Source organism: Anas acuta, chromosome 3, assembly GCF_963932015.1.
Source record: "Anas acuta chromosome 3, bAnaAcu1.1, whole genome shotgun sequence".
Classification (NCBI taxonomy): domain Eukaryota; kingdom Metazoa; phylum Chordata; class Aves; order Anseriformes; family Anatidae; genus Anas; species Anas acuta.
Genome location: NC_088981.1, coordinates 62330841 through 62345620, shown reverse-complemented (window position 1 = coordinate 62345620; position 14780 = coordinate 62330841). Strand labels below are relative to the sequence as shown.

The window sequence follows — 14780 nt, the reverse complement described above, 5'->3', positions numbered from 1 at the left end:
CGTGAAAAGCCTGTAACTCCTTTCTGGTTCAATCTATTAATTACGTACACCTAGACTTACTGAGGTATTTTCCTATATACTTGTTTCATTCTTCTTGTGTTAAGGAGGCAGTATTTGACTTCATGGTGAACACCCTTGTCCACCTGCCATAAGAAACAGGATTGGGAATAGGAAATTTCCAGAGTTAAATGTGCTTAAAGAGGGTAAAATCTTAATAAGATAAAGAAATCAAAACCAGAGGATATCAGAAAGACGTTGTTAATTATATGTTGCACTCTGAAGGATGCTTACAGCCTAAATATACACTCAAAATATACCTTGCATTCTATTAGTGAGGTTAGAAAAACTTCACAAAATCATTGCATTAGTTTTCCTACTGCTTGTGAGGTCATTTATGCTTTTCCTACAAGCATACAACCATGAGAGAATTACACTGGATCTAAAGGGCAAACTTGGGATATAAAGCAGCTTTGAAAGTGCTGAGGGTCCAAGAAAGTAACAAGATTAATATCTGTACTCCAGAAATGCACCCTATGAACCAGGCAGAGCAGCCACATGGCTCTTCCAGATCTCAGCTTAAAAGTTTGCATACTCCTACAGAAGCCTGGCAGCCATCCAAAGGGGCATTAAGCCAAGATAACGATGCGAAGCCCACACATTCCAACAACTTGGACTGTGGAATCTCCCTCCCTATTTCCCTCTCTGCTCTGTAATTCAGTGAATTCAGAGAAACATACACCCAAAAGCCATGCTCAAGGCACTACAAAAAGATTCAGTCTGGAGCCCTGCTACATACCACCATGGTCTTGTTGACATTTTATTTCTGAACACATTCCTAATAAACTGATTTGTCTAGCATTTATAGAACTAGTGGTAGTTGACAGAACCAGAGGGAAAAAAATAATCTACTATTCAGACAGAGAACTTAATACTGGAAGACAGAATCTGTCATTTTCCAAAACGGGTCCAAAAAGAGTTAAGTTGTTTGCAAACAGGCAGTATACAAACATTCAGACTACATGATGCATTTTCCTCAATCTGCCACCTAGTGCTCTCCATGTCATTAGACGGGAAATTTAAGTTCACTACCATATTGCACAAATAAACCAGGTAGCAAAATTCAGAACACAAACATACAAAATGACCAGAAATTGTGCATTTATTTTATTATTATTTTTTTTTTTCCAGAAAAAAATGCACAGCAATAAAAACAACAAAACAAGCAAAACTGAAATTTGGAAAGTGAATTGAAATTCACAACAATTTTCTCAAATGGAAAGACTTCAGTTCTCTTGTTAGAAAAAAAAACACAATACTCTCAAGAGACATATTTGCCAGGGGCAAACTCCATCTTCAAAATGTTCTGGCATCATCAGCGGATCAGTCAAATTTCTGGTTTTCTTACATAAAATCCCTAAAGGGACGTCAGGCAAGAAAGGAAGAACTATCAATGCCAGAATTATTTCCACAAGAACTGCTCCCAATGGCAAACTAATCCCAGCAAGGGAAATAAAGATCATGACCACAAATCCCCACCAAAACTTGAACCAAAGGACTTAAAGGACAAAGCACTTGCCAAGTCAAAGCAAACAAAACAAACAAAACAACCTCTTTAATGTTAACAAACACATTCACATAGATCAGTTTACCATAGCTTGTGACTTCTTGAAGAACAGTTAGGAGATAGGAGAGGAAACCATATGGAGGAAAACTGCTTTCCTTTTGTCTTCTGTAGCTAATTTTGATTTACTAGGGACATTAAGACAATTCCACACTGGAACTATAAATCAATATATAGGCCTCCCTTGCTTTGACTCCACCACAGAACTGACGTTTGTATTGGATGAAGAAATGAGTAGGGGGGAAAAAGATTACATTCATCTAATGAAAACTTTTTTTTTTTTTTTTTTAATTTATGATTCTAATAAAACTTTGAAACATATCCGTAGAACCAAACATACACATTCACAGATTACTAATGAACATTACAGTTAATATGTATATTCTGAGTTTTTTTCCTTTATTTTTCCTCTGTCTTTAATACTAGTCTATATGTTCTTCAAACTAATCTACATAAGATCCACTACACCAAATGCATTGCATTTACTGCTGATTTGGCTGTATTTAATAGAATATAAAATGTTTTGCATAATAAGCCTGCTAACTACATGTAGCTACTTCTAAAGAAAACAAACTCAGGAAAACATACAAACACTTTCCAGGAAGTGTAATTCATTACCATATGATTTGAGATGGTGTGTGAGGCAGGTTGTTTCTTGTTTTTTTTTGGTTTATTCTTTTTGGCAATCTGAGCAAAAAAACTGCTGTTTTATGGGGAGAGGGAGGAGAGAAGACAGTACTCATTTGAATCTTTCAGGTACACTGCAGCCAAAGAAATGGATGGTTTCATTTACATGGTCCTCCAGGATTACATGACATACTAAACTGGGATTATTCTAGAAAGTTTGCTAGCAAACCACATAAGAACACAGCTCTCCTCCTCCTGACAGTCACTTTTAGCACACAAGGTAAACCAAAAACTATTACAATTCTTATGATGAAAACTAGCTTGTTTCTTGATGCAGAAGACCACTTTCCTGAAGAATATTGCCAACTTCAGACCAGCATGCCAGCTGTTTGTAACAGCTCTGAACAAAGATATAATGCAATAACTGGTAACAGGGCTAAGATCTTTACTCATTAAAGAGAGCAAACTACTTGGTACTCTGACTTGGAAAATCTCCACACTTCTATATACCAAGTAGATATATTAGCCATGGCACAGACGATGTCTTTGAGCAGTTGATTTCCACAATTCTACAGTAAGTAGTAAAAGGACTGGGAAGACTTTAGGAGCACAATATATTTGCTCTCAAAAGCAAATAAAAAGAAAAAACGTCAGTGTCTTCTTGTTCACTCTTACTTACACATCATGCCTGCCACTCCTCCCAGTCCTGAAGACTTCAAGCAATTACCTTCCCAGAAATTGCCGATTTACTGGTCACCCAAGGAAAATATAAGTAGAGCATTAATCTGATGGACCTATTCAAGAAGACAAGCCAACTAACTGTACTGACAGTGCCAAGCTTTCTCTAAAAAGAAGGGGAAAGCTCCTTCCACACATCCAAGAATAACAGCAATGCCACAGAAACTACCTAAAAAATCAATACAAGGCAGTCACTGAGCTGAAAGCTGAAGATCAGCTCTAAGCAAAGGTGAGACATTAAATTATTGACTGGAACTACTCTAGGTAAAATGATATAATTGAATTACAAATCCTATGCTAGTCTGATTTTTCTTCAAAAAATTAATCAGAGTAATCAAGTTATCTTTTTCAGGGTCTTTAAATGTATGTCATCCCTCCCAGGTAACTCCATTTGTAAGGAAGTTTTAGAACTCAGTTGAAAGTAATTCTTCTGTTAAAGCTCAAAATTAAATAATGATGTTTCAACATGATGTATGTTATATAACCAGAAATTTTCATTACCAAGACTGGCTTGTGCACGGCTCATCAGGAAAGTATCAGATGCCTCTACATCTATATTACAGCACCACATGCCTCTACAGAGATGGAACACAAAGATTTCAGCCATGTACCTAACCACCCAGAGAGTTCCCGAGCAGCAGCTGCTGTTTCTCACCTCCTGCTCTCTAGTAACCAGTGTCGTCAATGAAGTTTGGCTTCTGCAGACCAAAGACCTTATCGTTACGCAAAATGATCTGGAAGCAATATTAAAGCCATGACAAAGTAAATTGTGTTTCATAGTATTTTTTTTTTCCTTCTCTGGCTGTGAGAACACACAGATCAATACTCTTCAGCATGAGAATTCTACAGTGAAATTTTCATTTGTTACAAACAGCAACAAAAAGGCCCCAAGCATGCCCTGTCACTTCCAGTTTAGAAGGAAATGCACTAATAAACTCTTACCCCTGGGTCATCTTTGACAATGGGCAATACTATGCCAGCTCTTATTAAAGGCAATTCATATCAGTGGCCCAAAAATTTCCTTTAAAATTATCATCTTTTGTATCCTTGTAGCAGGATGTCAGCTTTAAAGTGCCACTGAGATATAGGACCTGTCATTATGGTTAATTTTCAGTACAGTTTTAACACCAGAGTAGCTGATCCCTAAGGGTATGCTTTTTTGGCTAACAAGATTTATTTGGTGGTTATCCAGACAAACAAGAAAATATATTACTGTATATTGCTTTTCAAATACAACAACAAGCAATAAATCCTACTATAAAATACAAATCCTTGTTCTTTACCATGATGTCAAATAAATGAAACTGGTTTTAGAAGATTAATCTTTTTTGTTTCCTTTTTATTTATTTTTAATGTGTATATATACACACACATATATATGAGGAGTTAACATTTTTGGGCCTCCAATCCAGAAAACACACAGAAAGTAAAAGTAAACTTAAAATATCAAACCTATATAGCTGTTGTTTATAAAGCTGTGAACTTATGTTTTAAACCGTAAAGACAGTATTCTCTATCATATGACCCAAGCCTTTCAAGCAGGACGATATACTGCTTTTAAAATGAGAATACTGTGAAATTTGATGTTGGTATTTCTTTTTTTTTTTTTTTTTTTTGAGACTTAAACAGTGATTTAAATACTATTTTATTGCTCTATTACATGGAAAAAAAAAAAAAAAAAAAGAAAACTTCATTTATTGTGTAAACAGATCCATTTGTCCTGCTTTCTTAACAACAAAATAGAAACTCTCTTTTCATGTTGTAACAGGACTAATTTCATTCCATTAGGATAAAGATTGTCTTGTACTTTTGCTAGACAAAAGGGTAGATCTTCAGAACAACAAAAAAAGCTGTTAACATATTGTCTAAATCCGTGTGTGTTCAGCAAAGCCCGTTTTTATTGATGTTATAAAGAAGGCAAAAAATCTAGTTGACCTCAATCAACTGGTCTCCCAGGAAAAGGACCTCTGCCAGCAAATGCCAAATATCAAATACCTTAGTGCATTTACTACGCTGCCTTTATTTCTACAAGCTGAAGATGAACTGGCTTTCCCTGACCTGGTTCCAGACCCTATGGCTGATCCCAGATGACTACTGACCAAACCACCCATGGCTAAACCAAGGAGTCACGTGAGAGCCCTTCACGAGCCCAGCCCCATACCAACCTAGCCAAAACAGCCCCCACACTAGGCAGTAGCATCGCAAAGAGAATTTGTATACCCATATAACATCTTCCACATTTCAAAACATTAAGCTGCACCATAATCATAAGAGTTAAGTGAAATGGGCAATTTTACAGGTGATACAATTAGTCAAGGAGAGGCTTAATGGCTTATCCCAGGCCAAATAGCAAGCAAATTTTAGAATAAAAAACTGAATTCCTATTTTTGACCATATCTTTCACCGGTCAGATGACATGCTTCCAGAACACAAACAGAATAAATAAATATGACATCAACCTGACATTGTCCCACTTAATTATGGTTGCGATCCAGCAGCCTTCTGAATGAACCAAAACAAAAAAGCAAGCATTTCAAACGGAAAAAGCAAGTGTTTCTTTTTTTTTCCTCCTACTTAACAGCTTGGAAATCCCTAGAACATCTCTGTAATGCTTTTAGTCCTTGGGCAGGTGAAAGTTTAAAACTCTTTTTAGATACCTGTCTCCCAGGTAACAGAACAATGTATTATTTTGAAACAGATTTTAAAAGAAAACGTTAGCTACCTACAGTGGGCTCTCCCATCTCTGTAAAATATTTATGAAACAATAGGCAATTTTCACCTTATGTTCAACAAATACATCTACAGAAAGAGCACGTTATGCGCATTGCAAGTTTAGGTATTTTACACAGACACATTCTATGGAAAATAATTGTAAGATGCTTTGCAAACCAGATTTGTTTTTTGACCATTTTGGAAGCCTTAGTGGGCTACATTTACATAATCACGTCAGATCAAGGTATCTGTAGGCTAAAGAAAATGTATAAATGGAAAGCACTGTTATTAACAGCATTTAAATGGATAAAATGATCAAAACTTTACCTCGAACAATAAGTTGAGCAAAATTTGACACTCCAGAACCTCTCTCTGATTGAGTTACACAGCGGTATAAATCCTGGTCGGTTTTTGTCACCTCTTGCAACTTAAAGGTAGCAGCAAATCTTCTGTGATTTATATTTTTAGTCAGAGCAACTGGAATATCTTCCCCATTTCTTCTCTGAAAAAAAGAGAAACCAAGGCAGAGATATCTTGTAAGACTATAAAAAACATTTATCATGGTCATCATACAAATAGTACATTTAAAAAAAAAAACAACACCAAACCACCACTACACAAATGCATTCATCGCATGCTGCATTTTCTATGGTAGAAGAGCTCAGTGCATAGGTCCCACCAAGAGACAAGCGGTACTCAAAAGTATTTCAGAACCAAGACTAGGGATAAAAAGTGCTGCCAGGCTTTTGTACTGACACAAAAGACTAACTATGCCATACTCAACTGCCATTGCTTCATAGCTGGAACTATCATAGGAGAGCCCAGGAGCAGCAGCTGCATTCCCAAGAAAATTCATTCAACTTCAAATAAAATTGTAATAGATACACTGGATATATTGTAATAATAATAATAATTTCAACAAACGTAGCATTGAGGGATTTCACAGGTTTTCAACAGCTCTTTTTAATCAACCAGCCAACATTTTATTTTTAATGCTACCTTTTATCTGTCCAAATTCAATACGTTCTAAAATTATAACTTTGTTACACTACACACCACCTACTTACCTAAAACTAGTTGAAATAAAAAGGGGAGGGAAGGAATCTCTTACAGGAGGAAAAATGTATATCTAAATTAAAAGCTCTGAAAAAATATATTAATCACAAAAATTAATCTGCCTGGAGCTGTGGGGAAGGCAGACAGGTCGGTAATGTAGAAAAAGTTTTTGTTCTTGGGGTCTTTGTTCTCACCTGCATTTATAGGAAATACTCAATTCTTATTTTAATTGAAAAAGAGACTCTACACTAAAGGTTACCACTTAAAAAAAAAAGAAAAAAAAAAAAAAGAAAAAAGAAAAAAAAGGAACAAAAACATGCACCAAGTGTATAAGTAATGTCCCTTCTCTCTTCCATGGATCAACTGCACGTGTTCCCATACCAGGGCACAGTTTCTGAACACACAGCTTTGCTTGGTCACCAGAAAGACATCATAATTTCCTTTGTAGCTGCATATGCAGCAAAACATGACATCTGTGGACATTTTTAAGCTCTAATCAACCCCTGGAATGAGAATCTTTATTGAGGTCTTAAACTCGGAGCTTTCTGTCTATCACAAGAAGCAGGGCTTCTGAGCCACAGATTTTAATAACCTGAAAGCCTGTGGCAAAATACAAAGGGGAGAAAGACGAACCAAGTTAATGCTGCACATGTATATTAACTGGCCTCTGTCACAGTCAGGAGTTCTTCATAACATTAAAACACTTCATTTCACATCTACCACTTGTGATCGTAGCATGGGTTAGTCACTCTCTATGGTTTTGCTGGAGATTAGCCAGGGGTTGAGCACTGCTTAAAATTGGCTAACAAGTATTAGTTTCAACTAGTAATATGTTTTAAAAAGATGAATGTTCAGCTCTGCAACCTTTGTTGCAGCAGTCATAAAGGATGCTTCCTTTGCTTCACTGCAGGCCTTGTGTGAAAATATTCATTTACACAAACCTTCCGGTCACAGACTTTTGCTGGGCAGACCATGCCGTCACCTTTGTTAGCAGCAGGTTTATTGCTGTGACTCTTCCTCAGCGCATAGGGAGAAAGCCCCCCGCAGCTTCCCCACCACCCTCCACGCTGTTAGGTCATATAGGAGGCTGGGCCCAGGCTGTGCTGAGCCGGCAGGGCAGGACCACGTCCAGAAAAATGTATACGCTGATCTCCACAAGGACACAGAGAACAAGATGCTTCAAAAAGGTGCTTGCAAAGCTCCTGCCTTAAGCAAAATCCCTGTCCTGCAACCTTCCACACCCTCTTATTGCGTGGATGCTATATGAGGGGTGCTCACATGCAGTGAAGGACCCACCCTGCGGCAGCACCAGCTCTGTGAGCACCTGCCTCCTACTGAGAGGAATTAAGGAAGTTTGCCGACACTCGCAAAGGACTCCTGTGAATGCAAGGCCTTACTGAACTTCCAGGATCAATGAATTTGTTAAATCTCAATATCAGGCAAATGAGGGGTTCTGTTAAAGGCTTTTACTTCAGTGCTGCTTAAGCTACAACAAATTCAATTCATAGGAGACGTGCCTCCGCCTCCACCGAGCTGGCTTCTCCCAGAAGTGAAAGCTACATTGGAAAGCAAGATTTTCTAGCTGCCTTTTCTCTCTCAGTTTCGATCAGAGGCTTAAACAAACTATGACTCGAACTCTCTGGAATGATAACTTAATACGAAACTTGGATCGGGTGCCTTGAGGTAACTAAAATAAACAAACCTGATGGCATTTTTTTCCTCCCCTGCTTGGCTGTGCCCCCCCCAGCACACGCTCCCCTCGCCTACCACAGAGGCAGCCAGCAAGGGAAAGCCAGGCTGCCCTGGTGAGCACAGCTTTGCCACGCTATTATTAAAATGACCAAGCAGAACGTAACGAACAGAAAGCATATTGTTAAATACGATATGATAGTAGACCTGACAGTAGCCCATGTAATGTAATAATTCTTGTCCTCGTGTAAAGGAAAAAAATAAACATCAGGGACAGTTTTCTCAAATTAAGGACTCCCCGCAAGAAGTCTGGTGCTTTAAATTTCAATGCCAAGCTCTCAGCCTGCTGCAGAGCAGCCGGTCAGAAAGCTCACTGTGCACAATTATTCACCCTCCACAGCTCCAAACTTGCTTACTTAAGCTGGCCTGCACACTTTGTGCTAGAGAAACAAGTGATCTGGGCTCCTATTTAAAATTAAAAATATGCACTTTTAGAGCAGTTAATCAAAATTAAATTTAACAAGCTTTACAGTTCCGCTCCAACAACAAAACCTAGGATTTCCTTTTCTGTTTGCACTGGCAATTTCTGACTACTTTATCTTACAAGACTTAGGATATTTGCTCAAATTTCTCCGTATTAGGATTTGTTTCTTGGGAATCTGGCTGCACAATTACATCTTCAAAGTGTGTTTTCATGTACAGCTTACCTATTAAAATATTTTTCAGTCATTAAAATCATGAAAAGTTCAAACAGTAGACTTCTCACGTAAAAACAAATCTTAAAGAAAATAAATACCCTTCATTTATTTCTGCGTGTCCCTTACATTGGTGAGCCATTAACCAGTCAGAGTTCAGATGCACTGCCACGATCCCTTAATTAAATTCTTCTTTTTAATGTCAGTGCAGTACTACTGATTTTAAAGGAGAGGAAAGAAAGGCAGCAGCATTCTCCGCTTATTAGAGGGCTCCTGGTACATACTGTTTCAATTTATGTCCTGCTCACACTGCACAGAGCTTGAAAATGCTGCTCAATTAGGTTTTAAAAATTCAATTTAAAATTAATGTGGAGTTATACTAATAGGTAATGGCTGTACCCTGTGCGATCCTTGGTTCCTCCAGCCCCTTGCTGTCTGATTTGATAACCCTGAATTGCTCATTTAGGAGAGGTCACCACCAGGCAGCTCTTCCCCTTTGCTGAAAATAATTGTGGACCTCACCAAGAACTGCAGTCTATAAACACTCAATTAAAAGAGATATAAGCATGTGAAAAAGCCTCCTTAATTCTGGAATTTCAACTATTTAAATATTTGATTTTGAATAAGACTATAACTTCAAGGTTATTTTTAACTTGATGGCAGAATGATTTTATTAAAATTATTTAACTTTTATTTATTTATTTATTTATTTATTTATTTATTTTCAGGCAACAAAATGAGAGCACCTTTCACTTCATGAAAGAAAAGAAGTATTTAATTAACATGACATTAAATTTTAGTGGGTCTTCCAGAACAGGAATAGGACCAGAAACATCCCAACTCTAACATCTTTTTTAACTGGTAGCATATTAATATATTAATATACATTTCTAGTTTTGTAATACAGATTTAAAACTTATTTGCCTCTATCTCTCAAGTTGAAATGTTTTTGTTGTTATTGTTGTTCTTAAACACCAATAAGATACCATATGTTTCCATGCTGATGTTCCCTCTGAATTCACCTGAATTTCTTTTTATTTTTTTCCCCCTCCTAACAGTGATTTTTATCAGGCAGGACAGCTCAACCTTACACATCTCTGTCCCTTTCGTAGTGTAAACACCTTAAAATAAGTTCGCTCCACTGTTAACAATCACAGTCAGCCCTGTTTGCCTTCTCAGGCTCTCAGCTGGACCCTGGTATGCCTCCAGAGATCAGAAGATGTCAACACCTCAGCTGCAGTGACACGCATTGCTCTGGCAGCAGCACCCACTGCAGAACTCTCACTTACCCTCTCCCTGTCTGCACTTCTATCTTCATACAGAAAAATGAAAATCTGAAAAGATCCGGGAAAAAATCCTTCCTGAAAAACACACTCCTTTCGCCCTATCACCATTATCAAGTGGATGGGTTCACGTTCTAATTCACTGCATAGCTGCAGAGAGTGGGCAGGATCTGTGCAGGGTACAAGATCAGAGTTTAACCAACTCTGTCCCCAAATGTGAAATCAAATCTTCACCAAAGAGAAGAATTCTCCCTGAACCTGGGGAACTGCACTCTGATGTCTAGAGGAAAACAGAGAATTTGTAAATAACATGCTCCAAGTTTTTTTTGCTTTTACTCATAGCATAAAGGCAGAAATTTCATCTTCTTGCAAGAGGGAAAATGGTTGAATAAATGAGTGAATGAATGAATGAATGAAGGAAGGAAGGAATATAACCTGCTTTAACTTGCTGTTCTCCTCAAATACATGGCAAAACAGACTAAGACTTTTATTTATTTATTTATTTATTTATTTAAAAAGCTTCTCCCTCATAAATATACCACAAATTCTGAGTAATGTGCAGAGCCAAATTCTATCATGCACACTGTACTGCAGCACAGAAGAGTACAAGATTATTTTAAATGTTTCAGTTAACATGCACTTCTGTTACTCAGACTTATCCACTTAGAGGTAAGCTCAGTTTTTTCTAGGCTGCACTGAATCTCCTATTGAAGAAAGCAATGGTTCTCATGAAATAATCTAATTGAGAGCCATCTGGTACCTTCAGAGGTGGCAATCCTAGCTTATTTTATTATAATAAAATCTACCAGAGGCAGAATAGCAAAATCCATAATACAGTGTCCCTGGCCATCCTAATACAAATTAAAAATACACTTGCTTTCTCTGGACATATTAAAGCCTCTTATTTTGAATCCAACACGTCACAAAAATCTAGATTAAAAATAAGTTTTCAGAAAACTATATTTCTTGATTAAATATTTCACAAAAGCATAAATTCTAGACACAATGATTAAATCCCTATATCACCTTGAGCAGAGCATACTGACCTACTGCATTCACGCTTCAGGTCTAAAAAAAATCTGATTAGTTAAAAGATGACAAAAGAATGAATTTGCAACAGGACAAAAAACAAACAAACAAACAAAAAAAAAAAAAAAAAAAACAAAAAACAAACAAACACACATTACCAAGGCCAAAATCACACAAGACAGTTCCTTAAACACTTCTCAGCAGTTGATTTTACCCTTCTCCAACGGAACCTAAGTATACCATCTGATTTTATCCTTCTGTAATTCATTAAATCTCATAGCTATTTGAGCAAACTATGGCTTGGGGTATAAAGCTACCTATCACACGTTGCACCTCTGAGGAGACAGCCTGAATGCATGCATTAAAAGACAACAATCATAGGACCCAAAAAGAATTTACTGTCAATAAACTCCCTCCAAGAAATGCCCTCCAGCCTGACCATGAGAGGATGCAGCAACACAGCTCCCAAGCACCCAGTGCTCCAGCCTTGATGAGAGCAGTGGCATCCCTAGGGAGGCTCTACAGCGATGGCAGCCCCAAAGGCTGCAGTGTAAACTACGTGACTTGTAGCTATGCAGGCTGGAGGAATTAGTTAACTGGGGCAGAATTAAATTAAAACCAGAAGGATTACATGATTTGGTGTTGTTGAAAGCTCAGATGACCAGGGATCTAGGGAAAACTGCCATATTTATTCAAGAGGCTAATAAATTGAGAGGGGAGAGAGGGAGAACAGTTCGTTCAGGGTTGACACAGGTAGCATCAAAGGTGGATACAGAGTGAAGAGACAGATAAGAATACCTTTGTGAAACAAACAAGTTAGGAGGAAAGTATCAAATATGGAAATATGAATACTGTATTTTTCACTTGCGAATATTGTTTATAACCATGTCAGAGTCAGCAACTGCAATCCAAAGCAAACTACCAGTCAAGCCATTCAAAAGCACCTTGATATACCACTTCAAGGCAGCTTTTCATACTTCTTTGGAAAATGTTTGGAAAGCCCAAATGTCTATCAGAGAACATAAATACACCGAGGCAAACATGCAGATAAAATAGACAAGCCCCATTAAAAAGATGAGCCTTTCACACAGTATCACAGAATCACAGAATTTCTAGGTTGGAACAGACCACAAGATCATCGAGTCCAACCTCTGACCTAACACTAACAGTCCCCACTAAACCATATCCCTAAGCTCTACATCTAAACGTCTTTTAAAGACTTCCAGGGACGGTGACTCCACCACCTCCCTGGGCAGCCTGTTCCAGTGCCTCACAACCCTTTCAGTAAAGAAGTTCTTCCTAACATCTAACCTAAAACTCCCCTGGCACAACTTAAGCCCATTCCCCCTCGTCCTGTCACCAGGCACGTGGGAGATCAGGCCAACCCCCACCTCACTACAGCCTCCTTTAAGGTATCTTTCTTTCGAAATAACCTTTCTATAAGTAAAAGCAACAATGAGAAAAATGAGGGAAGTGAAGTTTCTGTACAAACCTGATGTGCAAGAGAAAAGAAACTTGTATGTTATATGTCTGCTGTTAGTAATCAAGATACAGGTAAGACATAAGTGGCATTTTACTGCGAAAAACAAATTCAGTATCAATAACCAGTAATATTTACTGTCACAAGTTAGCATGTGTTTTAGGTAGACAACACTGATGATTCAAAGCCAGCCCAGAGGCTGTGGCTGCCTCTCAGCAGCTCCTCAGAGGGCTACCATTCCTCCTGCAGCCTCTGCAGGATGCTTCAACTCCTCTGCAGGGCAAGCAGGCCTGACTCACTAAGTTCAGTTCAACAGCACAAAGAACAACAGCTAAGAACAAAAATGAGATTAAAAGTCTCCATTGCAGTTTCACGGCTGAAACCCTTAGGGTGTTAAGGAGGCATCTGGAAACACCTTTTTTTCAACTTCCCTTTGACTCTCTGAAAGCAAAAAGCAAAACAGCAAAGCTTCTTAAACACTCAGAACTTAAACAGCTCCCCTTAACTTTCAGGGGTTGTGAAATCTGTGAGAATCGACAAAAAACATTCTTCAAATGTCATGAAAACAGGGAACGGGAAGGTGCATTTCAACAGCAAATGTTTTATCAGCCTAACGAAACAGTATCACAACCTGTTAACTAACTGTCAAAAAGCAAAGGATCTCAATATGTAAAGTTGCCTATGAAAATTTCCAAGTGAAAACACACTAACTTACATGATACAAAGTTAAATTGGATGGGATCTTCCTATTATTTATAATCTTTTTTTTTTCTATTTTTTTTTTTTTGAGAGCAAGAGTATTCAAGCCTCCAAACACTCAACAGCGGCTAAGGAGTTTATGTTAAAGGCCTAAGGACCATTCTCAAAAGCCTAGTGCTGGATAACAATCCATTCCTTCCACTTCTGGATACAGTGAGGAGAAAGGAATTGTGCGGCACAACTTCCTTCCTAGGAGGGAAATACCATCCTTTCATAGAACAAAACGGTCGATGATGTGCACCCTTGGCCCTCTGCTAGAGGCACAGGTTGCATACACACTCTCCAGTTCAAAATCCTGCAATGCTGTATTGCTCCTACACAACAATCAGCCCAAATGCATCATTAGAGGACACCATCTGCAGGTGCTCAGCCCGAATCCTCTTTAAAGACTACATACATGCAGTATCTAGAGGGCTAGTACCTAACCACTGAAAACCAGATGAATGATGCACATCAAATCATGCGCTGTGGCAACCAACACCTCAACCCAATACCCCGTTAAACATGGTATTAGGGGCCATGGCAGCTTCCTCAAGAACAGGAGCGTGTTAGGGACTGTTGTTCGGGCATGAACAAATGAGCCATGCAGACGGTCTTTCATCATCCAGTAACAGTTGGCATTGCTGGGAGGTCAGCCCGACTCCATTGTTGTTACAGCAATTTGCATTTTATTTTCCATAATGCTTTCTAATTTCACTTTTTCAATTATTACTTTCAGGCAATTGCTTTAATTATCTGTTACTCCGCAAGGAACGACATTTTCCTCTGGCGGAGAGAGGGGCTGGATCAGACCGCATTAATGCTGATGAGCCTCTCCGCAGGCAGAAGCGGTGCTGGCTGACTTGCCAGCCCTGGCAGCCCAAGTGGGGCGGCCGATAGCCAGCGCCCACAGCCACTGCTGACAGATTGGCCCACTCGCCACAGCTCCATGACAAGCTGCAGTGGATTACCAGGCATGTATTAAACATTTAAATACGTGTGCTACCCTCTTTGAATTTCAGATTCACCAGAGCAAATGGCATCGCCGAAGACCACGGCAAAATACATCCGGCTGCAAAGCCAGAACAAGCCGCTTTCCCTAATCCAATGCT

General features: G+C 38.6%; 1 protein-coding gene across 12 annotated transcripts in view; it reads right to left on the bottom strand.

The window, feature by feature from the left end:
- The window catches only part of PTPRK (protein tyrosine phosphatase receptor type K), a 418597-nt gene that overhangs the window by 205186 nt on the left and 198631 nt on the right, over positions 1–14780 (bottom strand). For all 12 annotated transcript variants that reach the window (XM_068677477.1, XM_068677480.1, XM_068677479.1 and 9 more), the window contains exon 6: positions 6026–6200. In XM_068677477.1, coding sequence (XP_068533578.1) covers positions 6026–6200 — 175 coding nt within the window. The remainder of the gene's footprint in view (positions 1–6025; positions 6201–14780) is intronic.